At 33.8% G+C, this 27,168-nt stretch overlaps 2 protein-coding genes and 5 non-coding genes across 7 annotated transcripts; 4 read left to right on the top strand and 3 right to left on the bottom strand.

Annotated features, from left to right (window-relative positions):
- Positions 1-2,560: 2,560 nt before the first annotated feature.
- Positions 2,561-2,679, top strand: LOC149421484 (5S ribosomal RNA). The gene has a single exon (XR_016302587.1). It is a non-coding gene; the product is annotated as a 5S ribosomal RNA (ribosomal RNA).
- A 6,776-nt stretch (positions 2,680-9,455) lies between these two features.
- On the bottom strand, positions 9,456-21,859 carry Mipp2 (Multiple inositol polyphosphate phosphatase 2). Its single transcript, XM_089634412.1, has 9 exons — positions 21,639-21,859; positions 21,064-21,198; positions 20,069-20,247; positions 19,787-19,912; positions 19,304-19,454; positions 12,453-12,553; positions 12,016-12,125; positions 11,561-11,746; positions 9,456-11,287 (listed from the first exon to the last, which is right to left on the bottom strand). Exons 1-9 carry the CDS (start codon positions 21,781-21,783, stop codon positions 11,098-11,100), a joined length of 1,323 nt encoding a protein of 440 aa, XP_089490538.1. The 5' UTR covers positions 21,784-21,859; the 3' UTR covers positions 9,456-11,097.
- On the bottom strand, positions 11,354-11,426 carry TRNAV-AAC (transfer RNA valine (anticodon AAC)). Its single transcript has one exon. It is a non-coding gene; the product is annotated as a tRNA-Val (tRNA).
- Positions 12,237-12,355, bottom strand: LOC149421482 (5S ribosomal RNA). Its single transcript, XR_016302546.1, has one exon. It is a non-coding gene; the product is annotated as a 5S ribosomal RNA (ribosomal RNA).
- Positions 15,847-15,918, top strand: TRNAM-CAU (transfer RNA methionine (anticodon CAU)). Its single transcript has one exon. It is a non-coding gene; the product is annotated as a tRNA-Met (tRNA).
- Positions 16,850-16,923, top strand: TRNAN-GUU (transfer RNA asparagine (anticodon GUU)). The gene has a single exon. It is a non-coding gene; the product is annotated as a tRNA-Asn (tRNA).
- An 858-nt stretch (positions 21,860-22,717) lies between the features above and the next one.
- On the top strand, positions 22,718-26,526 carry LOC149421478 (uncharacterized). The gene is made up of 6 exons (XM_089634411.1): positions 22,718-22,788; positions 22,873-23,112; positions 23,217-23,319; positions 23,719-23,825; positions 23,914-24,006; positions 25,742-26,526. The coding sequence occupies exons 1-6, from the start codon at positions 22,753-22,755 to the stop codon at positions 26,090-26,092; spliced, it is 930 nt and encodes a 309-aa protein (XP_089490537.1). The 5' UTR covers positions 22,718-22,752; the 3' UTR covers positions 26,093-26,526.
- The last annotated feature ends 642 nt before the right edge of the window (positions 26,527-27,168 follow it).

The following is a 27,168-nucleotide window of genomic DNA, read 5'->3' as shown; positions in this document are numbered from 1 at the left end:
AATTTGCCATTGCTTTAGCGAAAACCGCTGACGCTGGTGACAACCCAAACACTAACCGTTTATACTGAAATAATCCCAAGTGGGTATTGATTGTTGTGAAACGTCTACACTTCTTTTTCAAAACAAACTGGTTATATGCGGATTTTAGATCAATTTTAGCAAAAACCTTGCCTCCATTTACTTTGGTCAATAATTCCTCAATTCTAGGTAACGGATACTTGTCAATTAATAACTGATTATTTACTGTAGATTTATAATCACCACATAACCTAATGCTACCATTTTTCTTGATCACCGGCACGATCGGACTCGCAAAATCACTATATAGAACTTGCTCTATAATACCGTTTGAAAGTAAATTATTTAATTCGCTTTCAACTTTTTCCTTCAAAGCGCACGGTATTATTCTGTGATTACGAAATATCGGAGTGGCAGAATCTTTTAACGTTAAATTTACTTCGTACTTGTTAAACTTGCCTAATTTATCCGTAAAAACTTCTGGAATTTTTTTTACTAATCGCTCCTTTAATGTATTTTGTTTTACACAATTAACGATCCCAGTTATTCCCACGTTAAAGAGATTCATGAAATCACGTCCTAAAATAGAAAGAGACGAGCTACTGACGACAATAATTTTCATTCGGTGGGACAAGCCGTTTAACTCTAGTATCGGTGAAAACGTACCTACCACACCAATGAGCCTATTGTCAAAACTCCGTAAGCTCACGTTTTCGTGCATTAACTCAATACTGCCGAATTTATTGAAATAACACTCTTCGGGAATTACGCTACAAGATGCTCCAGAATCTAACATGAATTTATTATTTATTCCATCGAGTGAAACTTCTATAAAATATGGCTCAATACTTAGTACATCACCAACCATTCCATCCGATAACAAAGTATTCACGTTTTTACGTGTTGTTACATGCTTACATTGTTTTGCTTACTTAGTACCACAAATTTTACATACATAATTTTTGAATCTACATTCTACCGCCGTGTGGTTATGATATCCACAAACCGTACAATTACGTTTTGTAACTTGATGAGACGGTGAACGTGCCCGATTATAGCTACCGTTTTGGATGAAACTATATCCATCTCTGTTTTTCACATGCGTATTAGGTGAGACACGACCTCCGCTGTCTTTTACATTAGCTAAAACTCTGTTAACAGCTGATTGAGATTGAGTTGAAGCTACAAGTTCAATACACTCTGCTACTTGCACACATTTTTCGAAAGTATATGACTCACTATCGAGAAATAATTTTTCTCTAATCTTACCGGGTTTACAACCTAATACAAAGAAATCCCTTAATTTCTCTGATAAACTATTCCCGAATTTGCAATTGCTAGAAAGAGATTTTAATCGAACAGCAAAATCGCGAACTGATTCGTCATTCCTTTGTTTAGCTGAATAGAACTGTGATCTTTCTTCAAAAAAACATTTTGTCGTACAACAATATCCATTGAGCTTAGATATCAAATCTTTTAAATCAACCTCTGTTACTTTTTTTGGAATGCACAAATTTACCAGTAGAGAAAAACAATCATCTTGCAAAGCATTTTGGAAAATAGCTTTTTTTATCATCCGATGCGTACTTTTCATCATTCACAAGGAGGTACTGCTCGAGACGGACCTTGAAGTTCTCCCAGTTACCGTCACGCAAACTGAAGGACCCCAATCCTGACTCCATGCTTCCTCTGCCCAGATGGTACCCACAAGACAAGAAAAGAAAAACAGAAAAAAACTTCCCAATGAGATTTCTCCGCTCTCCAATCTGCTCTCTGGACCCTCTCAGGAAACCGCTCCTTGACCCTTGTTGGCTGGGTGGCTCTTCCCAGACCGCTCCTAAGACCTGGTAACACCGATCCTTGACCCTCGGTGCTGCTGATGGCTGTCCCAGACCACTCTTGTGGCCCGGACCCCTCCGATCCTTTGACCCTCGGAGATTCTGCCGCTTGACGCCCTGGACCCTCCCGTGCTTCCCCCTTCCGAGAAGCTGGCTGGCTCCAGTGGCTTCTTCTTCTTCTTCACTCCTTCCAGTGAAGAAACAATAATTTCGGTCCGGCCTTTTTTTACCGACCCGAACAATATGTTGCAATCCGATGTTTCCGACAATATCGCGTATTTTTTTTTTGTGCGAAATCTCGCGCGTCGATTCTTTTAATCGATGTTTTTACGATTTCCGTAGGCTGCGCTACTGTTATATACAGACTTGGTGGTACTGTAGGATCTCAATAATAGAACGCGTGTTCGGATATAATGTTTATTAACAATTTAGTACGGATTGACTACTTCTATCTTCCGAGTTGTCGGTTGGGAAAAGAGAGCGAGCAGATGCATCCGTCATCTTTTATACCTCGATCTGTCATCTCGCTCTTACACATTCAAAAAGCAGGCGTACCACCTAAAACCTTTCTTACAGAAATGATGATTTTTATCAACGTCGCACACACCTTGCTAATGTTTTCAGTATTATTAGGGCTTTTTTATATTAATTTTCATATTATATTTCTTGGCAGGTAGAGTAGAAATTAATATTGTTTAGCGTTTGTCAACGACCATACCATGTTGAACACACCGGTTCTCGTCCGATCACCGAAGTTAAGCAACATTGGGCGCGGTCAGTACTTGGATGGGTGACCGCTTGGGAACACCGCGTGCCGTTGGTTCATTTTTTATATTCTTTTGTTGTTACTGTAATCAATATTTTTTCACTATTAATATAATTCTTTTGCCTTCTTTTGGTCGATAGATAGTGTGATCTTTTATGGAAAAAAAATCCATGCAAAGTTATGGATGATATAATTAACTTTTTCTGGATGATTTTTGTCAATGTCGCCTACAATTAGTTTTCAGTATTTTTTTATTATTTGTAATAGAGGACGGATCGTATCGTATCGTATTGTACATACTCTTCTATTAGTTAACGTTAATTAAGTTTTAATCTCAAGTGACCTACCAGGTAACTATGTTACTGTATATTATCTCCATATTTAGTTCGTAGATCATTATAAAAGTGTATTATATATTTGTACGGCGCCCGTGAAGTGATTTTGCACCAAAACGGCGCTATATATACATATATCATCCAAATATTATTATTATTTATTTATTCTGACTCAAGTATCTGAATCACTTGTCCGTGCAGTGTCTCCGTCGGGCGTCCCCGGCTTCAGTAAAACCCAAAGATATTAGGTAAAACCACTGGATATTGATTTCATATTTGTTTTTTTCTCCTCCATTACCTACTATTGATGTTACATTAATTAAAAGATTAATAGAAAAATAAGATTATCTTTAAAGACTGGAGATTTTGAGACTCTTTAAGAATGGTAGAATACTCAAGCTAGCATCACTCGGGTAAATGTTCACTCGAGTGAACGGTTATTTTTATTTTATTCCGTTTTTACAATGTATATGCAGACAGTACATATAAATGATCATTCATCCGTCCTTTCCCACTATGATGCCGTCGAACGAGCGCGTTGGAATTCGTTTGATTTGTGACCATTCAATCATAGAATTTTACTAAAAAGAAGCGAAGAAAACGTCGACGGTGGCGGGTGCGACCTTAGATTTTTAGAAGAACTGTGTTGGGATCTTCAAATGCATTATTGAGAGAATTAGCGGAAAAAGATCCTGAAATATACTTTAAAAAAATATTTTATTCGAATGAATAAAAGTAAATTTGAAGTACTGCTACACTGCTACTACTTGTTGCTCCAACAAGAAGATATTTATCGAATTCTACCTAATGCAAAGGCTCTACAAAAAAAACAACACTTGTTTTCTACATTTTTTCAACATTTATCTATAAGAGATCACACCATGCCATGGTTCGTGTTGAGAACAATAGGCAAAATACAATGAGTCGCTTATGCACTCCATTAATGCACACCAGTTTTGCAAAAACTCTACTACACTTACACTGGAGTGGTGTGGTTTAATCAACTAACGACAGAGATGTGGTTAGAACCGGACTATAATAATAATTAATAATAATATATGGATGATTTGTATAACGCCGTTTTTGTGCAAAATCACCTCAAAGGCGCTGTACAAATATATAATAAATTTTAAAATAAAATAAACATTACTGTTCCTTTAATAATTTAGCCAATTAGAATCACGATGACATTTCATTATATTATAAATACAAAAATCTCTTTACTTTAAGTATATGTTGCTATGATTTTTTTTTCTTCTATATAAGTACGTATGTATGTTAAGTTTTATTTTTTTCCCTTTACACACGAGTGTTAGACTCTCGTAGAGGAAAACATGTTTAATTATAATTTGAAATATGTTCTTATTATGTAAATTTAAATAATTATGTTGTATTTTATAAAATGTATAAAAAATATTTAAAAAAAACATTAAAGCTGCTGCCACACGCAAAGCTCACATCAACAGATAATATAAAGCACAATAGCGCTCGCCATACAATCCCATACAGACCCGACACACGTAAAAAGATAACGCGCTATAAGTGTGGTTCTGAACTTCGCTAACCGAATTTATTTTACGTAACCGCTCCCGACGCGATATTTGAAAAGTTATGCGTCCCCCTCTCCGCCGTAAAAAGGAGAGGGGGTCATTTTAATTACTGTGATAATTACTGTGATAATTTATTATATGTCGCTTTCGTCGATCGGCGTGCGAACTGCGAATTTCCTGATTCGACGGAGAGGTTAAGTGAAAATGCGCTATTTACGCGCAGATTGTTTGAAATCTAAAAAGTTTATAAATAGCATTTATAATTATATAGTTGGCGGCATCATCATCTGAGGATGAGCTGTCCAACAGATCCAGCAATAGGCGATAAGTATCATCCATTTCGAAAACGTGCTCAAGCTGTCAGTAAGTAAAGTTGTCACTTTGACAGATGAAATTATGTTCCTCGGCCGCTCTCGAATTCAACTGACCCCCTCTCCTACCATAGGAAGAAATATTTGATAGCGTCGTGTGTCGGTAGAAAAGATGATGCGCTGTACATTAACCTTTGATGTGAGCTTTGCGTGTGGCAGCAGCTTAATATCTAAAGCTGCTGCCACACGCAAAGTTCACATCAACAGATAATATAAAGCACAATAGCGCTCGCCATACAATCCAATACAGACCCGACACACGTAAAAAGATAAAGATTACGGAGCTACCGACTAAGTTCCGTGTTCCCTTTGACAGCCATGACATAAGCAGCCTAATAATGCATTTCTTATTTATTATGTTAGCTCATATCGTCATGTGTGCTAGTAAATTTAGAAACATAAAAAAAACTTTATTTGGCAAACATACTTAACATATATTTAAAATATAAATATAATCAATATTTGAATTTGAAGTAAACAAATTTTCGCCCTTTCAAAATTAATCATATTTTTAACTCAGTGTGTTTATATGGTAATATCATTCGGTTTTTTGATAAAGTTGGACGGCCTGATACCTACATAGAGAAGCTTCTAGTTTGTTCGTTTGTTGATTGTTTTCAATTGTTTTCCTGGGTAATCTGGTTTGCTCTCGTCAGCTCTCGTGCTCTCTTCTCGTTCCCTGCCCTGGTGTTGGTCCTTGCCGCCTTTGCCTTCGACATTTTTGGAAATAGACGTGAGCTTATTTTACAATAATTTATTATATGTCGCTTTCGTCGATCGGCGTGCGAACTGCGAATTTCCTGATTCGACGGAGAGGTTAAGTGAAAATGCGCTATTTACGCGCAGATTGTTTGAAATCTAAAAAGTTTATAAATAGCATTTATAATTATATAGTTGGCGGCATCATCATCTGAGGATGAGCTGTCCAACAGATCCAGCAATAGGCGATAAGTATCATCCATTTCGAAAACGTGCTCAAGCTGTCAGTAAGTAAAGTTGTCACTTTGACAGATGAAATTATGTTCCTCGGCCGCTCTCGAATTCAACTGACCCCCTCTCCTACCATAGGAAGAAATATTTGATAGCGTCGTGTGTCGGTAGAAAAGATGATGCGCTGTACATTAACCTTTGATGTGAGCTTTGCGTGTGGCAGCAGCTTAATATCTAAAGCTGCTGCCACACGCAAAGTTCACATCAACAGATAATATAAAGCACAATAGCGCTCGCCATACAATCCAATACAGACCCGACACACGTAAAAAGATAACGCGCTATAAGTGTGGTTCTGAACTTCGCTAACCGAATTTATTTTACGTAACCGCTCCGGACGCGATATTTGAAAACTTATGCGTCCCCCTCTCCGCCGTAAAAAGGAGAGGGGGTTATTTTAATTACAGAGCTACCAACTAAGTTCCGTGTTCCCTTTGACAGCCATGACATAAGCAGCCTAATAATGCATTTCTTATTTATTATGTTAGCTCATATCGTCATGTGTGCTAGTAAATTTAGAAACATAAAAAAAACTTTATTTGGCAAACATACTTAGCATATATTTAAAATATAAATATAATCAATATTTGAATTTGAAGTAAACAAATTTTCGCCCTTTCAAAATTAATCATATTTTTAATCTCAGTAGGTATGTTTATATGGTAATATCATTCGGTTTTTTGATAAAGTTGGACGGCCTGATACCTACATAGAGAAGCTTCTAGTTTGTTCGTTTGTTGATTGTTTTCCTGGGTAATCTGGTTTGCTCTCGTCAGCTCTCGTGCTCTCTTCTCGTTCCCTGCCCTGGTGTTGGTCGAGCTGTCCAACAGATCCAGCAATAGGCGACAAGTATCATCCATTTCGAAAACGTGCTCAAGCTGTCAGTAAGTAAAGTTGTCACTTTGACAGATGAAATTATGTTCCTCGGCCGCTCTCGAATTCAACTGACCCCCTCTCCTACCATAGGAAGAAATATTTGATAGCGTCGTGTGTCGGTAGAAAAGATGATGCGCTGTACATTAACTTTTGATGTGAGCTTTGCGTGTGGCAGCAGCAACTATTCTGCCGCTGTAACTAAAAACACAGTATCTTCCCTAAGACCCTCAAGGAAGACAGTGTGTTTTAGTTACGCGGCATTATTTAAGTAAATATGCTCAAAATAGGATTTAAGGTTGTTAGTTTAAGTTATTTTAATAATTTCTTAACCTTAAAAAGTTCAAACTTAACTGTTGTTGGAAAAAAAATTACTTTTGCATTTTTTATCATCTGCCCCACATGAATAGTTGTTTCTGGTAGTAATTAAAGAAGTCGAAACCAAGTGCTGTGAATATTTTTTAACGTAATAAGCTTGAAGCGAAATTCGAAAAGTTTATCGAAGATAATTTGATGAAAGAGAGCATACCTGTACGAATAAAAAAAATAGAGAAATGAACGGGTGTTCATTCCGTGTAGAGCAGAGATGTGCTTTATTTCAAATAAATCCATTTCAAATGGAAATGCAAAATGCAAAATAAAATATAATATTTTCCATTTTGCATTTTAAATGCTTTTCTCAATGCATTTTCCATTTTAAATGCTTTTTTGCAACATTCTTCCTACTATCTCCACTCATTTTTTTTTCATAAGCCCCAAATCAGTCGATCCTCAACCTCGCTATGAGAGATAATTTACATGTTTCAAGTTGCTCCCTGGTAGAAGCCCTGGCAATCGAGTGATACCATTACAAAAAATACTGATTCAAATACTGAACATGGGGCCATGACGTTGTAATATTAAATGTTAGATAGCAGTTTCTATGTTTTTACGTTGGCAACATTTGTCCCGCGCAAATTTTTTGTGGTTCATAATCTGTAGTCGTTGCATTTTTTGATTTACCATGATGTAATATGTTTGTTCTATATTGATGTCCATTATTAAATGACAAAACTGTTGAAAAATTGTATAATTATTTTAATTGTTTGACCTGAGAAACCATTTTGCATTTTCAATGCATTTTGAAAATAGGTATTTTGCATTTTGCATTTTAAATGCTTTTCTAAAAACCATTTTGCATTTTCAAATGGAAAAGTTTTGACCCATTTCCATTTTGCATTTCAAATGGTTTTGGGTACCCATTTTTCACATCTCTGGTGTAGAGGCGTTTAATTTTTCTTTCATTCCGGATGCCAAATGCCGAAATCCAACATCGACGGATCGGTTCAATAATGAATTCATTTGGCACTTTACTTTAATTTAACGTTCATACGTTTCATTTCGAGTTAAAGAGGCCAAATGAAAGACAGAAATGAACGAAAAGTGAATCGTCTGAGTCCTGCTTGTTGTTTACATTTCCACACATTTAGTCAGGGGCATTTCACTCAGCTTTGGCCTTGAAACCCATTTGAAACCGCCACGCCCACCTCATTATTCTTATAGAAAACGAATAATATGACTAAAAGCTTAAATCTCATTGGTTAGAGCAGAAGGATTGGTTTGGTCTTTCGCTCTCTACCGTAATGACTAGTGTAACAGAAAGAGATGACGAAATTTTGCCGTTTGACTGTTTTCAAATCATTCAAACAAAATGAGAGTGGTTTATTTATCCACGCGGGTTGTCATTTGCTGCCGAAATACTATCATTTCGCGTCGAAAATATTGCGTGTTAAAGTTGTTCGTGATAAAAATACAATATAAGCCAGTATTTTGTTAGCGAGTTACAAACATATATTCAACCTACCTACGTAAGTTCAAGTTTAAAGTGAATTGACAGTTTTTAGGTTATTCTTTCGGTTTTTTGTCAAACAATGCTTCATACTTGGCATATGTCTTCCTCCACAACGTATAAATGTTATTTATTATATCGACCAACTTATTCATGTTTTATTCATTAGTGTTGTCCTGTATTATCTTATTGTTTTGGAGAAATCCAAAAATTTTAAACATATGTAACCATGAGTTCAAAATAGGCAGAAAAATGTCAAAATTCATCGTCGTACTGTCGGACAATCATGTTTTGGAAATTTTCTTCAGTGTTTTTGCAAATTTCTTTTCATTTTGGGTTTCTTCTTCTCAGATTAACAAGATTCATCTTGAAGAAATAAACTTTTAAAGTTTATTTTCTTAGTCAGATGAACCTTGCCCTTGGAAAACATTTCGACATTTTTCTGCTTCAAGGACATTTTTATTTTAAAAATAGTTTTTTGGGCTAGTGAATGAATGGAGTAGGCCGAGAGCAATTATATTGTCTATGGTTGCATTTTATTTTTAAATGGCCTTGAGTTTTTCTACCTTGTCTACTGCTCCGCTCCGCACGGTAAGTACTGCTTGTATATCTGTGGTTAAGTACTGTATAATTCTGTTGGATACAAAAAGCCCGAAGATTTCGATCTAGAGAGTGGTATATTTATGCATTTAGTTATCTACAATGTCACGGACTGTGAAGGTGAAGACTGTGAACCTTTATGGATACGACTGTCTAAAAAGGTGAGTTTTTAAGTTTAGTTCTGAATTAATAATGTTTAAAAAAACACGCTAATCATTATTATCATGGTTATTTAATCAATAATGTATTATAAATTTGTCACAGAAATAAAATTATATGACTGAATAGTTAATATTTGGCACATTGTTGTCATTATTCAGTAATAAATAAATAAAAGTAATAAATAAACAAAAATTGTATTGATTACAGACATAATTATTATAACATGTAGGTTTATAGACGTTGTGAATCGTTAAAACAATATGTGATAGCTAATGAACAAACCTAAAACGTTTAACGTTTTGGTATCGGTATTTTAGTTACCTGGATAAAGTTCTTTGTGACTGAAATAAAATTAGTAAAATCATAATATATTAAATCTGTAAGAAAGAGTCAAAAACTGACTTTTCCAAACTGGTTTTAGTCATTGATTAGATATCAGTTTTCGTATCAAGTATGACTAATATATTTAAATCTATTTAATGGATTACAAAAATAAAATAGTCGATAAAAAGGTATGTATGAAAATGATCTAAGCAACATTTTAATTTAATGTTAATATAATCCAAGGGTCGGGAAGCCGGGGTAAATTAGTAAAATTCAGAAAATATATATATTTCAATAAATACATCAGGCATATTTTGACTAAAATTCAACATTAGAGGAAGCTATATAAATTAATTAATGCTAGTTGCTGTTTGCAATAAGCTATATTAACGAACAAGAATTTTCCAAAGTGTGAACAAAACAAAGTGTTGAAATCGGTTGAACGCCGAAGACAGCAGGTATACCATACGTCAAAATCTTGTAAAAAATTGGCAGTATTTAATTGTATTGGTTGGCAACTCTGGCCGCTAGAAGCGCTAGTGTAGCATGGGATAAACAGGCATAAAATCAATTAAAATGTGTGAAAGAAAACCAACCTCACAACTCGTAACGCTGGGTGGCGCTAATGTGGCATACTGCCGTCAGAATGTATGAGAAATGTCCAAAAGTTGGAGGTATTAAAACTATTTTACAGTATTTGGTATACCTATCCAAAAATACCAAAATTAGATATCATGGGTATCAAAAATATGAAAAACTAAACAATATCATAATTTTTTCGAAATCCAGAAGTGAAAATTAAAAATTTCTGTAGATATTTTTTTACTTAGTCGAAATGTTTATAAGTTTTATAATCTTACTGTTTCTTACACACATCATGAAGTTTTTTTATGTTTATAAATTTTACAATTAATTTATAAATACTTATAAAATTGTGTGCTTGTATTTTTCGCACAAATAGTTTCAACTAACTTTATCTTTTTTTTGCGAGTTTCTTTGTATTTTGCAGTTTCCGTGGATAATACATAATTGCATTAACCATTTATTATTATTTTTCCTTGCTTTAGATATTATAAGAGTAATGTTAGGGAAATTATCGTTCTAAAAAAATCAAGTAATGGGTAAGTAGCTCAAAAAAGTTCCCGACTGCTAATAAATAAAATAATATAAATTACGAAAAATGCTGAATTATTTGTAAACGACTAAGGACGGGTTGTTTCCTAGAAATTTAAGCTTATGAAAAAATTGTTATCAGCAGAAGAGGACAACTATCATGTTTTTAAAGTTGTCAGATTATTACAATTTAATAGAAAGCTGAAACGCACCTAGAATCGGCGTTTAGTCGATGGATAACATAGGAATTGTGGTGTTGAATTTTATGTATGAGTATATAAAAGATATTGTAGACCTTTCAAAAATATTCCATCACACCTAGTTTTATTTTAAAGTTCGTCTTTCGCGGTGGTAGAGGAATCAGGCATTATTTTACACATCTCATCAACATCGCAACCATCTGCCAATCGCGTGTCATGTAAAACCTTCAAAGAACACAAATTGGAGTCTTTGTCACATCCTGGCAGAAGAACCGGCTTCTCTTGGTGAAGAGTCAGAAATTTATCCACTGTGCCGCATCTTAAAAAAAAACATTTTAAAATTCACCTACATTTCTAAAAAAACATTAAAATAATGCAAAAGAAATGTTTCCGCCCGGGATCGAACCGGGGGCCTTCCGCGTGTTAGGCGGATGTGATAACCACTACACCACGGAAACAGATGGATACAACGAGCCTACCATACTATTAAAATAACCAAAATGATAAATAAATTATAATATTGTTGTTCATGTACCACAGTCGTTAGATATCCTTTAGTTTTTTTACAGCTGTTGTATGTTTTTTTACTAACCTGTAAAATAAGAACGCTAAATTCGATCCAAAGGCGTCGATACGCGAAGAACGCCACGGGCGGTTCGGATCTCGGATATTGTGTCGTAATGCCGACTTTGGCTCATAGAGGCCGAAGTATGCCAAGGTTTTCAGCAATGTTCCGGAATGGGTAAAGTGAAATGCCGATAGATGGCCATCCGAAGTACTAAAAATTGAATATCATATCAATAAATTAATGTCAAAAATGACGAATATGAAAATGTTCTCAATAAAATTAAAAAATAAAGATTTAATTGTAATAGTAGTTCCTGATTTCACCGAAATATGAATACCTCAATCCTTAGTGACTCAATCTATAGTAAAGTTGGCCTGATAAATAAATAAATAAATACTGAAAACACCAGTACGTAGTTGTATGGTTGAAGGTAGGTAGATTAGGTAAAATCAATGATGATAATAATAATATAAACGCACTTGAAAAAGTTTGTAATATCCTCAATAACTTTGCAGGGCAATTTTTTCGTCAATGGGTGGCCGTATCCATCCATCCAGTAATATTTTAGGTCTTCAGCATACTCGAAAGGCTAAAAAAATGGGAATTTTTTATTAGTTTAGTCTAATAATTATTATGACAGTAATGATAAGATTTTTTTTAACTTGTCAAAAGAAAGAATAATAAAAAACGTTAAAAAAGGGGCCAACGGCACGCGGTGTTCCCAAGCGGTCACCCATCCAAGTACTGACCGCGCCCAATGTTGCTTAACTTCGGTGATCGGACGAGAACCGGTGTGTTCAACATGGTATGGTCGTTGGCGAGTGCTGGATAATTTTACTTCTACTGTTCCTACAGGAAAGTAAGATATGACAATCATAAATATCACAAAAAATTAAAAAATAATTTTGGTTCCCACCTGAATAGAATTTTCCGTAAACGCTGAGCACCAGGGGGATAGATTGGTTTTATTCCAAGCTGATTCAAAGGCACAAGTTTGGAAGATAAGTTTACCAATATCTAGAAAAAAAAACTTACGTTTTACCATAGGGTTACATTTTTTTAAAATGTCTCTTTGTCTGTTCATGTACCTTATGGCGCGTGTACAGTTGCGAACCGAAACGCGAGCCGAGCCTCGAATTATGGGAAAGGAACGAAGCAACAGCAAATGGCATGAAGCCCCGCTTCGTCTAGCAAATGTATACGCAGCATAACACAGCATAGTCCAAAATAAGCTTCAAATAGCTGTAAGATGTCATAATAAAGAATTCAAATAGTGACACCAAAATAAAATAACATGGATATTGGACATCCCTTGCAATCTTGCAAAGTACGTAGCACGAATCATGACTGGCAAAAGTACACAAAAATTAAACAAATATTTATTTATATGTTTAAATTTTTTAAGCCATGGAGCAACGATTAGAGGCGCTACTGCGTACTAACATGTTGAAACTTGTTCCACTATTAGAACGCGAAAAGCGCTGCACGTGGACCAGATTTGGTGTTTTTAGTAAGAGCGTTGGGAGTTTTTGAGGTCAGTTGGAGGTAGGGTTGCAAGACGTCCTTTATTTTAAAGGACGTCCTCTATTTCAGACCCAAAAATTGATCTTATCCTCTAATTTAAAATCTTCAATAGAGGACAATGCTTTGTCGTTTAATTTGGAAAAAATAAATGAATCAGCGTGATTTCGCGCGATGTGCTGCGAGTCGAAATGAGGGGGAGGGGAACACGGTCGGGCAAATATTGCTCGGCGCCACAGACATAGGAATTAATAGACGAGAAGATAAAGGCGAGGGGTAAAATCAACTGTTGAAGAACGAAGGGAGTGAAGATGACTGTGATTCGTCAATAAATTAATCTGACAGTAAATAGGCATCTCGCATTATAATATCACCATTTACTTCTTAAAAGTAAAATCTGCTTTGAATGAATAGACATTTTTACATGGGAGCGCAAATTACTCGCCACGTTATGAACAAATTTGCGAAGTCCAAATTCGGCAAAGTAAGGCAGCTTCTATATTCAGAGTCGTAGTTAGTTTCAGAGTATTTAGTTAAGACACTTTTATAAATGTTCATAATTTACTTCCCAGCAACCAACCAGCTTTGTGTTTCGCGTCCAGACGTTTCTCGATGTGATAGTAACAACTGATTCATATTATACGATGTGAATATGCTTAAAATAAAATAAAATAATGCTTATATATGGAATGTAATACGACAATTGGGTTTATTCTCTTTTTTCGCATCTATTTTTACCAGTTTTCATAGTACAAGTAAACATTTTGCCGTGTTATTTCGTAAAATGAACCGATGATGCCTCGACCATAGTTCGCACAAGAATGATGACGTCACGTTTTCAAATATCACTTGAGGCCGTACGCGAGCCCAGCCGGCTCAATGGAACCGGTATGGGGAGTGGGGATAATACGCTTTTAATCACTTAGGGCAGGTCTACCTAATATTCATATGTCTATGCTCGGCGCCTATTTCCTCTAGTAGGTGAGGTGACGCGTGACGTTAGAGAGCGTGTTATTTCGTCTGTACGCAAGTAAATCGAATTGAAGATGCCTTTTTTGGAATGGTAGTCCAGCAAATTCTTCGAAAAATGTCTACTTCTCATGCTGAAAAATACACTACTATATTTTAAGAGTGGTATCAAAATGTACTGACATATATAGAATCGCGATTCGATTTCTCAGAAAATAGTAATTTCCATTGTTTGCAGCCGCTGACACTGACGAAAGAAATTAAGTTCCAGGATTTGTGCATCATGGTATCAAAACTACAGATACCTAATATTAACCTTGATGCATTGTATGAAGAGTTCTGTATATCAAAGCCGCTCCTGACGAAAATTGTAGACGATAAGAAAATGTTCTTGAAATTTAGATTCTCAAATCTACGGATGAAAACAAGAATCTGCTAAAAATAATACAATACGTATTTTCCATCCCCGTTTCTAATGCCCAAGCCGAAAGGATTTTTCCTTGTGTACGAATACGTGGATCAAAACCGAAATAAGTTAAATATTGATACATTAAGCCAAAAGTAATACCAAGTATTAACTTTATTTATAACTTTAAATGCAAAATGACTAATTAAGGTCGTACTACTTACTTAGCTTCGATTTACATTGTGTATTAACATTGTTTTTTTATTAAAAAATGTAACTACTGATACCATAACAGCATTTTATTAAAAAAATATTGATGTCCTTTATTTTCATCATATGTCCTTTATTTAATCGTATCAAATCCTCTAATTCAGAAAACGGGAGCTGACAACCCTAGTTGGAGGTAAAAAAGGCGAAACCCATTTTTTCGCTTTATGTTACATCAATGCCTGTGACAGACTAAATTCATCTGGCTTACCTATTTCAGCATATGGCTAGCCATACATTTTTATTTGGTTCGTATGGCGAGCGATATCCTGAAATACGCCAACGATATGATACACGATTATTGGTTTTTATAACCATATCTCGGCTTTTTCTTGGCGGTCTTTATCGTCTTGATTATCGTTCACATTGTTCGATGTAAGGGACTGTAATAATAATAACAACAATTCAATTTAATAATTGGATAATTTGTATGAAGTCGTTTTTGTGAAAAACCACCGCAGGGCGCTGTACAAAAATATTACTTGCTTAAATCGGCGTGTATCTGGGCGGGCAAATTGTTAATTTCCGATCGAAAAAATTTGTAATTTATTTATTAGTGAGCATTTTTTCAATCATTAAACTTCAAGGAAGATTACTAATTATTTCAATTATTTTTTAAAGAATTCTCGCAAATTATGAAAATCACACTGCAAAAAAAAAAAAGTTGATGTTTGAAAATTTCCCACGTATCTAATTTGTTATCAATTCGTTCGAAAGTTATTAGGTAATAACGTATAATAATATCAGGTAGATATGTAGCTACATAGAATAATATTGTACATACAACATAATACATGAACCTAAATTTGTAATTCGCCCATTTGCTTTATATTAGCAATTACTGTAGAATCTTGTAGTTGATAAGTTTATAGTATGCATATGCCATTAGTACGCTTTTTGGATGAGATATTTTTATATCTCCACTCACATGAAATAGATTCTATTCGTTCATACCATATGGTTCATACCTAAGAGTATGGATATTCAATCATAATAGTTTCATGGTTCATACATTGTTCCCTATACTACTCATACGAAACTAAAAAGCGCACAGAAAACAAAAACAAAAATGATCCGAGCGTATTCCACCACCAACGTATTACCTTACTTTAGTATATATACGAGTTTTTTGATATGTCCAGCACGAAGCAGAGTGGCGCAGCGGAAGCGTGCTGGGCCCATAACCCAGAGGTCCGTGGATCGAAACCACGTTCTGCTAGGCATATATTTTTGTTTTTATTTTTTTAACTACGAAAATATTTTTTTCATATAGAGATGGTCAAAATATTCACTAAAAACACTCGGCTCAGTTAGAAAAAAAGTATTGTGTAATATAAAAATATTCATATTACATTTACATTTCATGAAGCAATAATTTTAACGCGGGTTATTGATGTGGGGAAGAAATTGCCATCAGAAAACAGCCTATAGGTACATATGTGTAATAAAATTATGTAGGTATGTTTACTTATGTGATGTAAGTAGTTCTGTAAACATCAGACGTGATGTTGATAACTCCAACTTGACAGCTGGCAACAGTTGCAATGCGCTCTGGCGGAGTGAAAAAGTTCCATCAAAATCGGCTACCGTATTTGTAGAATTGACCGGACACGGGACACAATAACAAATTTACAGAAATGCAAAGTGATAAATGCAAGTCAGTATGGAAATAAAAATGCAAACGTAAGTAATGCAGGAGTATCAGCGGGAAAATTTCACAAACTTCGGGAGGTGATTCTACATGTTGGTAGAAGTAAAAAGAATAATAACTTTTTCGATTTTCCGTTTTTTTGCAAACAATTTAACTTATTTACCTGAAAACTACGTTAAAACGTTGGAATTTCCAAAAATTATTTATCTCTTTTACTTGTTTATCTATCATGTAGTATCACATCCCGAAGTTAGTGCACTTTACCCCCGGACACGTCTTATGCATTCTTCGTAACGTAGTTTCATTTAATTATTTTATTACTGTTGAATAATCATTTCAATAGATAAGTATGTCGATCAATAAAATTTATTATACTATCGATGTGTATGAAGTAACAGCAACTCTTATCGGGCCAAGTCAGCAGTAAATTTTTTTTTTTCCTTTACGGATCTACGAGCGGAGTAATACAAATACGCTTATATTGTCGATGGTATACATGGCCTCCGTGGCGCAATTGGTTAGCGCGTTCGGCTGTTAACCGAAAGGTTGGTGGTTCGAGTCCACCCGGGGGCGATATATTTTTGGAGTTTTTTTAAATATATTTTTGGAGTTTTTTTTTTAAATTTAAAATTAAAGCTTCTTCAATTGCTACGTGTGGTTCCTGTACTTAAATAAAAACCTTAATGTAATGGCATATCAAACATTCTATTTTCGGTAGTCTGTGCTGTGCATTAATTAAGGTTAAACGCAACGCTCGTTGTATTCTACGTATTCACAAATGGCGTTAATTAATTAATTTTGTTTAAATACGCTTTTGCAAGGTATTGCTTTACAGTATTAAGACAAATTATTTGTTTGCGCCCTCATATACGCAATATGAATATGAATAAATAGTTTTGTCCATATAAAAACTCAATTCTATCGAGAAAGGCATACAAATACAATATTGGATTGAATCATCGGTAAAATATTGTATTTGTGTGCCTTTCTCGAAAGAATTAAGTCTTTAAACGAACAAAACTATTGATTCATATTCAGAGATGTGCTTTATTTCAAATAAATCCATTTCAAATGGAAATGCAAAATGCAAAATGGGTATTTTCCATTTTGCATTTTAAATGCTTTTCTAAAAACCATTTTGCATTTTACATTTTAAATGCTTTTCTCAATGCATTTTCCATTTTAAATGCTTTTTTGCAACATTCTTCCTACTATCTCCACTCATCTTTTTTTCATAAGCCCCAAATATCAGTCGGTTCTCAACCTCGCTATGAGAGATAATTTCCATTTGTCAAGTTGCTCCCTGGTAGGAGCCCTGGCAATTGAGTGATACCATTACAAAAAATACTGATTCAAATACTGAACATGGGGCCATGACTCTGTAATATTAAGGACCGGTTGTTTCGGAGAATTTGAACAATTCATCAAATTTCAACGTTAATTTAAGTTAGTTAACGAGAGTTCTGTAAAAGTCCTATTCAAATTCTGTTATTATATCATTATAGGCTAGTTGCTTGACAGAACTGAAATAATAACAGAACTAGAAAATATCTTTCACAGAACTCGCAAATTAACGTTGAAATTTGATGAATTGTTCAAATTCTCCGAAACAACCCGTCCTAAATGTGAGATAGCAGTTTCTATGTTTTTACGTTGGCAACATTAGTCCCGCGCAATTTTTTGTGGTTTCATAATCTGTAGTCGTGGTGTTTTTGGATTTACCATCATGTAATATGTTTGTTCTACATTGATGTCCACTATGAAATGACAAAATTGTTTAAAAATTCTATAATTATTTTAATTGTTTGACCCGAGAAACCATTTTGCATTTTCAATGCATTTTGAAAATAGGTATTTTGCATTTTGCATTTGAAATGCTTTTCTAAAAACCATTTTGCATTTTGCATTTTCAAATGGAAAAGTTTTGACCCATTTCCATTTTATATTTCAAATGGTTTTGGGTACCCATTTTGCACATCTCTGTTCATATTCATATTGCGTATATACGGGCGCAAACAAATGATTTGTCTTAATATTGTAAAGCAATACCTTGCAAAAGAGTATTTAAACAAAGTTAATTAATTCACGCCATCTGTGAACACGTAGAATACAACGAGCGTTACGTTTAACCTTAATCCTGCTTGAAATCAGATTCAATGAAATATTCTTTGAATTTAAGTGACATTTTCAAAATATAACTGATTGTAGAATAATTGACAAGCGATAAAATACGCACCAACAATGTAATATTTTCAGATAATTGTTTTATTTGCCATTTTCAAAATTTGAACTGATTTGTCAAGGATCAAGACGATCCTGTGATTTCAATGAATCTGAATGTATAAATTATAAAAATAATATTATATTAGCCATAGAATAGAGAATAAAATAAGAAGTGAATTCAATACAAATTTGAATGGAAACAAATGTTTCATTTAGCCGAATAGCAGAGCGCTCCGTTTTACTTAACCATTCCATTTGAATTTCGGAAATATAGTTTGTAATGGAAATTTAAGCCTCGATTAGGCAAATATATGGAACGAGAAACACACTGCAAGGCACCTTTTGTCTTATTCTTTATTCTATGATTTTAGTTCAGACCCATGAAAAATCACAGGATACTATAATTGTACGATTTGTGAAGCTAAAACTACTCATAAAATATTTGCCTCGAGCGATTGCCAATTTTCTAATATTTTTTGTTATTGACAAATTAGACAGACTTTATTTCAAGTCGTACTTTTGAAAACAGCTATTAAGAGTTTATTAATATACCCTTACTATTGGTTAGTAAATCTGGGGGGCATTTCAAATTTCTAGAGATTTACTTGGTGAACTTATCGTGGAGTTTTTATTTGTCGACCAGGCAAGGTGCTATCATGTCTGCGTGTGTGTGAATGGTGTTGCCCGATCCTAATACCTATTGATTGCAAGCAATATCCAAACAACTCACCTTGAGAAAGGCTTTTTGGAAAGCCAAATATCTTGGATATTTCATTCATGGCATCCTTCATTTCGTTACCATTCAAGTAGAGTTGTTCCTCTTTATAGGTTTGCGTATTCTTTTTTACCTCTTGTCGCCAGCGCTTACATTGCTTGTAGAACTGAAAAGAAAATAAAACGAAAGCTTTAAAAAAAAATAAAAAACAACAACAAAATGTGTAAAAATGAAACATATTTTTATATAAATTCTTTTAAATATAGACTAACCCCACCTGTCGGATGCATTTGAAACTAACATAAGGTAATCTCCCCCGTCACGCCGTTTGTTCTTATATTCTAGCTTTTAATTTCAAATACTCCCGGTAGATGGCGTTAGTGTTAACTTGTGAAATAATTTATTTATCATGGTCCGGTTGACTGTGAATGATAATATTTATTATTATATTCACAGAATTAAAATGAAAAATATAAATATGATGTATTTAACTCTTACCCGTAAAACTGGATCGTGTTCTTGAAGGGATGGAAAGGTTTTGACGTCTTTAGCTCCTTCTCCGAACAAACCGGCAGCAAAGTGTCTAGCACTTTCATTAGCCCTTTCAGTGGAGGTATGTCTTATCTACAAAGAATTAACAAAGGCTTCAATGAATAAGTATAACGAAGAAAAAAAGATGTAAAATATGTTGGAAAAAGAAAATGCTAATAGAGAAAAGCAAAAATATGCAAAGATGGGGAATTTGTTTTTAAGTATGGTTATATTTCATAATTGGGGTACCTTAATTATATTACTGTCAAATTTTTCTGGAAGGAGATTTTTGAAGCGTTTTTGCATCCTCTGCGCTAAGAGAAACATTTCGTTTCCTCCTTCAGGCACGAGTTTCTTCTCTTCAGAAACTTCAACGTTAACTGGCAACCAGTCCTTCAAAGCAGCTATTTGGTTCGCAGTCAAATAACCTGGATATATAATAACAAGAATTAAAATTATACCTATCATGCTTAACATAAGGAGTACAAGTCAAATACAACGACTTTCCAGGAGAGCGATTTTAAAATTTGTAAACTGTGATTACTTTTATTGGGTAATTAAGCAACAAATGCCAATTTTAAATTGATATATAGTTTTATTTTGATACCAAGTGAAGACTCAGAACTTTTCCCAGAAATTGAAAAAAAAAATGTACAATTTAATTTGTCTTTATACCTAGTATGATAGATATATTCTGACATGCCTTGTACAAAATTAATAGTAAAGTTATACAAAAATCTCGAACAAAGTTATCATGGCATACCAAAAGGTCTTTGTAAAACAGATATATTTTGTTCAAAACCATCCTAAGGCTGTATATAAACAGGATAAAAAAAAAACACAAACCGAACTGCGAATTACAGGAAAGGAACGAAGCAACAGCAAATGGCGCGAAACGCCGCTTACCGTTGCTTCGTTTCATTCCCACAATTCGTAGTTTGGCTTGCGGTTTTTTCTCCTGTTTATACGCAGCATAAGACAGTATCAGGACCATATTAATTATATTTTTATTCAAAGGAAATTGACTGCAATGGAACACAATAAAAGAAAAGGACTTGTAGCAGAGTGGAAAATGTGTCGGGTTCCCACCCAGGTGTGGCAAGTTCATTTCTCTCCTAGCTAAGACTTCCATCATCACACAAGCAAATTTTCCGCTTATAACGATGGATGTAGGAGATTATGTTACAATGAAAGTCATAAAGCTGGTTTATTTTTTATTTGATTTATAATTAAATTATTATAACCTTCTCCTTTCTTATGTACAGCCAGAATTTCTTCCTTGATGTCGGGCAGCTTTTCTTTCATATTTTTAATTATTTTTGCACTCGGGTAGCGAGTTCCGTGTCTTATCATCATCCATATCTTTTTTAGTTCACATCCTATGAACAAGGTACACAATTATTTTTTTTATCTGCCTTTACATGAAGCCATAAAAATGATAATACACAAGAGATTATATAAATATCTTAGCAAAAGGGTATTAAATTGAATATACAACTTCTCATACATTTTATTGGAAGTTTTGTTAATTTATTTATCAATGTTTCTTACGATAAAGCAATTATTAATAAAAACGATCAGACTAATAACGATAAGATTCAACGCTTATATTACGCCTGTGAGATAACCATATACAAGACCGACTGTAATAATAAGATAATGTAATTGCTATTATAAAATTTAGTTTCTTTTAGGTTATATTTTCAAACAACAATATTTTTGTACAGGAAAATTTTTTGGGGGTAGATATATTGTATTATACAGTATTGGAATGCGTTCAGTATTAAACACAAAATACTTTGACAGGAAATAAACTAACCTGGATAGAAACCGAGATTTAAGTCTTCATTTGCTAGTAAACGATACGGGGTTTTGGTTGCAAAACGCTCCTCTATTTTATCTAAATAAACAAAATCTGGTCGCACTAATGTGGCGAGAATTATAAGAATAAATGTAATATTCATCTTAAAACTAGAAATTTATCATTGATTGAAAAGTCAAATCTGTCAAAAACAAAATAAACAAACAAATGAACTGTCAACAGTGCAAATGGCAAACATGGTGCAAACTTCACGCTTGAGTAGAGATGGAGTTCCACAGTCGATATTTTAGAATTATTGTTATTATTAGTACAATCTCGTTCATGCGCACCGGATTTTTCTTTGGAAACATCATTCGTCGTAATGTTTGAAAAAAGTCTTAATGCGGTTGATTATTTTATGAAAAATTATGCCTTGTATTCTGTGAGAAGCAATAAACAAAATAAATTGTGTAGCATTTTATGAATGTGTACAGTGCGTTTTTTTCATAATTGGATTTGTTATACAATTAACATTCTAATGTAGAAATAAGTCCTTTAGTTTACAAAAATTATAGTTTGCAAACAACATTTTTGAAAAATAATGTTCAAAATCCAAAAAGACTCTCATAACTAAAATGAATTTGGCTTTTATTTTTACTGACGCTGGGTTTCAATTTTACTTTATTCAGAACATTAAATGTTATCTTTTAGATAAGGAAACAAATACTTTAAAGTGCGAAACGGAGATATAACGTAGGTGTCATATTGTTCAATATTCAGAAGAAGAAGAAGAAGCTCTGAAAAAGCTTAATCGTAGCGAAAACCGGTCGGTTATCAACAACATATAAATTAATATAGGTGTATTTACAAAAAATGTTTTCTGTTTTGATTGATTCATAATATTACCTCACTTTAATTTGATACACCAAACAGATTAAAAAATGGCTGTTTTTATTCATATTATCATTTTTTCTAATAGCGAATCTCCCATCCCTACAAATATCAATATTGCCATAAAACAAAAAGATACGTCTTTTACTGGCCGCTTTTGCCATAAATTTATTAGCCGATGGAAAAATCATTCAAAATGGCAGATAAACACGGGAAGGCGGGATTTTTAGATGATGACATTATGAAAATAATCCACGAAATATCTTTTATTAATCAGGTGAAAATTCCAATACAACTTTTATGAATTCTTCTTAGTTTTGAATCCTTTTATTTATCGCGTGAGTACCTTACTCTGTTACAGCGCTATTTAAATTGCTACAAAGACCGGCAAGAACTTGAAAAACAAACAATCTCTTTGAATAAAGAGTTACAAGATGCTAAAGAAACTGTTAAGTTGCAAATCATTGAACTTGCGGAATCAAAGCAGCTGCTAACTGATCAGCAAGTCACAATATCCAAACTGGTTGCAATTAAAAACGAAGTAAAACGTTACAAAGATGACATATTGGCAAGGGAAAAACTAATTGATGACTTGGAAAAGGTATTTGACCTATGTTTTAATTTTAAATATTACTATTATAAAGACTTTCCTTTACTTGTTTGATTTTGACGAATGAATTACAATTACTATTTTTTTCTTTTAAGGAAAAAACTGAATATCAAAACAGCCACGAACTGAATCAAAAAACATTCGAAGAAGAAATTAATAAAAAAGTTATGGATACTAAAAGCGAATATGAGGAAAAGGGTATATTTTTATCGAATTTGATAATGATAAACAGTATTTTTTTTATTGTTTACTGCTGATGCTTAACGGACAGCAAGTTTGTGTAGACTGCAAGCCTTGTAAGGTATAAATATAGGTAGGTACGTTCTAAACAGACCTAATATTCTAAAAGTTTGGCAGTGTGTTCTTTGACGGTTCTTTTTGTGATATTTTACTAGCATTTCAGTGGAATTTCTTTTACGGAGCCGAATAACAATTTATAAACGTGTTGTATGCAAGCAATGTATATGTAAGAATACCTACCACGTTCGAGTCAATTCTGTTTGCGATACCTTTTCTTACAATACAAGTGAAAAAAAATTATTTATAATAATTTGAAAAAATTGATATGTAGGTAATAAATATTTTTCTGATTAACAGTTAAAAACCTGTACAACCAAATGAATATCATGTCGTCTGAGAGCGTTTGCAGTGCCAGAAGGGCGGAAAATGAAAAACAGCAGTTGATTGCAGAAAAAGACGAAATGGTTCGTGAAAATATTTCATTTATTAATAATTTAAAAAAATATATTTGATACAGTTTTACGTTGCATACTTTTTACATTTTTTTTTCAGACTAATAGATTGGTTTTGGAATACGAGGAGAAATTGCAACGAGCGCATGCCCTTTACATGCGCTTGAAAGATGAGAACAGGACAAATAAAAATGTAAGTTTTTAAATTAAGAGCTTAGTGAGCTCATTTAACTTACTTCTGGATAATGAATTAAAACATTTTTTAACATAGAAAATTATTTATTTGATTGTAAAATCAACCCGTAATTTTTTTTTTTTTTACTATAATACATTAATTTTAAAACTTAATAACAAAGTTTGATTTATCTGATGATTGACTATCCAGGGATTTGAGTCGATACCTCCACCAATCTCGCCAAATGCCCGTCGGGAAGGACCGATTTTTATTTCATGCATTAAATCCAATTTCAGAGAAAAGCGTATATGTCCGCGTGTGTAGTCGTAAATGCCACCAAAAGTTGATAGAATGCATTGTCATCGATAACGAATTTATTTGCCGATTTTCAGCTTGATCGGATGTCTGGAAGTGGGTTAGTTTCCGCTTCCGAGATTTGCATTCATTCATTACCTAAAATAAAGGTGAAATTCAATTAGATGTATTTAAAAATCAATTTGGCCTATCTGGGACTTAGGAGTCGAAATGTCTTACGTAAACTGGCGACATCGGTTTTCTTTCCACACGGTGTAGGTAGCCCTTAATTATTTAAGGTACACATATTTACTCATGTCAGCATAATGATATCAATAACGTAATAGTTTACTCGTGGCAGCAGAATAATATCAAAAACGGAATAGTTTACTCATGTCAATATAATGCTATCAATAACGAAATAGTTTACTCGTGACAGCAGAATAATATCAAAAACGGAATAGTTTACTCGTGTCAGCATAATAATATCAATATCGGAATAGTTTTTTCAAGTTTTTTGGTAGAAAATGGCAGAAACTAAATAAAATACGGTAGCACCTAATATTCATATGTCTATGGGTAGCACGATGGGCGGATGAGTTCCTCCCGGGAAAGCTTTCGACTTCGAGTCTTGATCACAACCACACACAAATGACGGTAGTGGTCGCAACCTAATGGCGCTTGTGGTTCGGCTCGCAAGCGTATAATTACACCTCTATTCCTAATATATCGGAACACGTGTTCATGCTCCTGCATCTGCCTTGATAATATATATCTAATGACGAAATGCGAACATATTTCGATTTTTATAAACACGTGTTCCGACATCGTGATAACAAATTCGTATTTAACTAAAAGTTTATCAGAAAACCTGACTAAGAATAATTTGAAGAGATTCTTAATAAATTAGTAATACTCATTTTTCTCCGTGTAGCATAATATATTTTCTTCTTTTCTTATCTCTTTCTATTTTTCATGTTGTTTTAATAAAATTAGACATTATTACGATGTGTATAAACAGGACAAAAAAAATCTGCGAGCCAAGCCACGAACTATGGGAAAAGAACGAAGCAACCGTAAGCGGTGTTTCGCGCCATAATTCTTGGTTCGGTTCGCGCTTTTTTGTCATGTTTATACGCCCATTTAAATATCTAACTAGCGCAGACCCGCGAAAAATCACAGGATATTAATTATAGGCTTTGTGAAGCCGAAAATATTTATTAAATGTTTGCCTCAGACACCGCTAGTACACACCTAAACATTATACCTAAAAATAATTATTCAGTTTTAGATCCGCTAAAATTTGAAAATTAAAAGTTCATTAAACTGGAATAATTTCTCCCAGAGGAATACGTACGAATATTTCACGTCACGCATAACTTAAATAATTCATTTTTATTAGTTATTTAGTACGTATTTGGTGCTCGTAAAAAAATGTGACATTTTCTCTTTATTTTAGAGACTTGAAATATTGGAGCAGAGAATACCTCGAACCAACATAGTCGCTCCAAATGTTCTTCGAGCCAATCCAGCAACATTCCAACTGGAATCGTCTCAAGCCAATAATTCCCACGAGCCACAATCCGTCAGAAGTAATAACCAGTTTGCAGTTGATATGGCCAATAAGCAGCCGGCGAAACAGCTGTCCTCGAATACTGGGCCTTATAAACTGATACAGAAAGGGACCTCTGGGAATTATAAACCTTTGCCAGTTGTCATAACTCCGTCAGCAGCGAACCAGCCAGAACAGAAGACATTGAAGAGGAAGCTATTTAATAAGGCTTTGGACGACTTTCACGATATCTTTTAATTTTATTATGTTATTTATCTATTGTTAATCAAAGTTTAAATATTATCCATGCAAGATTATTGCAGGTATTTATTACCTAAGTTTATCCTATGTTAATCATGTTATGTTCAATATGTTTCCCAAGATTTTCAGCGCTATTACAGTAAATGACATAGCGAACGTGGCAACAAATAAGTACAAGAAGGACAGCCTAATAGCAGTAGGTCGTATCATACAGTATTCCGTGTTCATCTTTCAGTGTAAGCGAATAGGCGTATCTTGTTACGTCAGTCACACCTGTGATGTATAATGTAGTATTTACGCAAATACGAAAACAGATTATAAATGTTTATCTTTGTCATAGATGAAAAACGTTTGAATTAACAATTTACTGGAAACAAGAGTATTTCTTACTGCCCACATTTTATCTTGGGTCTGTGTGACAAAGCAAGTCTATATGTATTGTAACGTCATTGCTCCAGATTAGTTTTGTGAAACCTTAAAATGAATGACAAATAAATAATATTGTTAGAAAATAATTAATGCGGTGTTTTTTGTTCCCGAACCATCTAATACGTTGTCAACGACAGATTGTCATTAGGTATCAACTGTTAATTTATTTATTTTTATTTATTTATCGTTTCTTTACATTGTATCTTTTTTTTAAGTTATAATTTTTAACCTCACTAGGACAAGCCTGTGTTGAGGTTAATAATTTTACAAAATATTAAAAAAATAGTACAAAGATTATAAGAGATTTAAAATAGTACAAATATTAAAAAAAAAATAATTCAAATATTAAGATAACAATATTGTTACATTGACGTTTCTGCGAATTGGATACCTACATGGTACCTATCAGCCTATTCATTACAATATAATGCTGTAAACATGTAGGGTGACCAAGATATTTAATTGCAATAAAAATGTAACAAACTATTATTTTTTTTTTAAACAGAGAAGAAAGAAAGAGAGAAGAAAACATTTACATTAAAAAAAGAAAAGGATGAAAAAATTAACTTATTCAAAATATTATGCCACAATTTAAAAGGACAAAGATGAAAGAATATGTTGGAAATCCTCGGATGGCAGAAATA

Source organism: Hesperophylax consimilis, chromosome 8, assembly GCF_061612785.1.
Source record: "Hesperophylax consimilis isolate HC1 chromosome 8, BYU_Hcon_1.0, whole genome shotgun sequence".
NCBI classification, from domain to species: domain Eukaryota; kingdom Metazoa; phylum Arthropoda; class Insecta; order Trichoptera; family Limnephilidae; genus Hesperophylax; species Hesperophylax consimilis.
Note: the sequence above shows the minus strand (reverse complement) of the source record. Positions and strands in the feature narration are given on the sequence as shown.

Excerpts from the sequence above, each read along its gene's own strand:
- Mipp2 (XM_089634412.1), bottom strand. The coding sequence starts at position 21,783 with ATGAATATTACATTTATTCTTATAATTCTCGCCACATTAGTGCGACCA. Across the intron at positions 21,199-21,638 it reads AAATCTCGGTTTCTATCCAG|GATGTGAACTAAAAAAGATA; the intron begins GTTAGTTTATTT and ends CCTTGTTCATAG. Across the intron at positions 19,913-20,068 it reads TTGACAGTAATATAATTAAG|ATAAGACATACCTCCACTGA; the intron begins GTACCCCAATTA and ends AATTCTTTGTAG.
- LOC149421478 (XM_089634411.1), top strand. The coding sequence starts at position 22,753 with ATGAAAATAATCCACGAAATATCTTTTATTAATCAG. Across the intron at positions 23,113-23,216 it reads TAATTGATGACTTGGAAAAG|GAAAAAACTGAATATCAAAA; the intron begins GTATTTGACCTA and ends TTTTCTTTTAAG. Across the intron at positions 24,007-25,741 it reads AGAACAGGACAAATAAAAAT|AGACTTGAAATATTGGAGCA; the intron begins GTAAGTTTTTAA and ends TCTTTATTTTAG.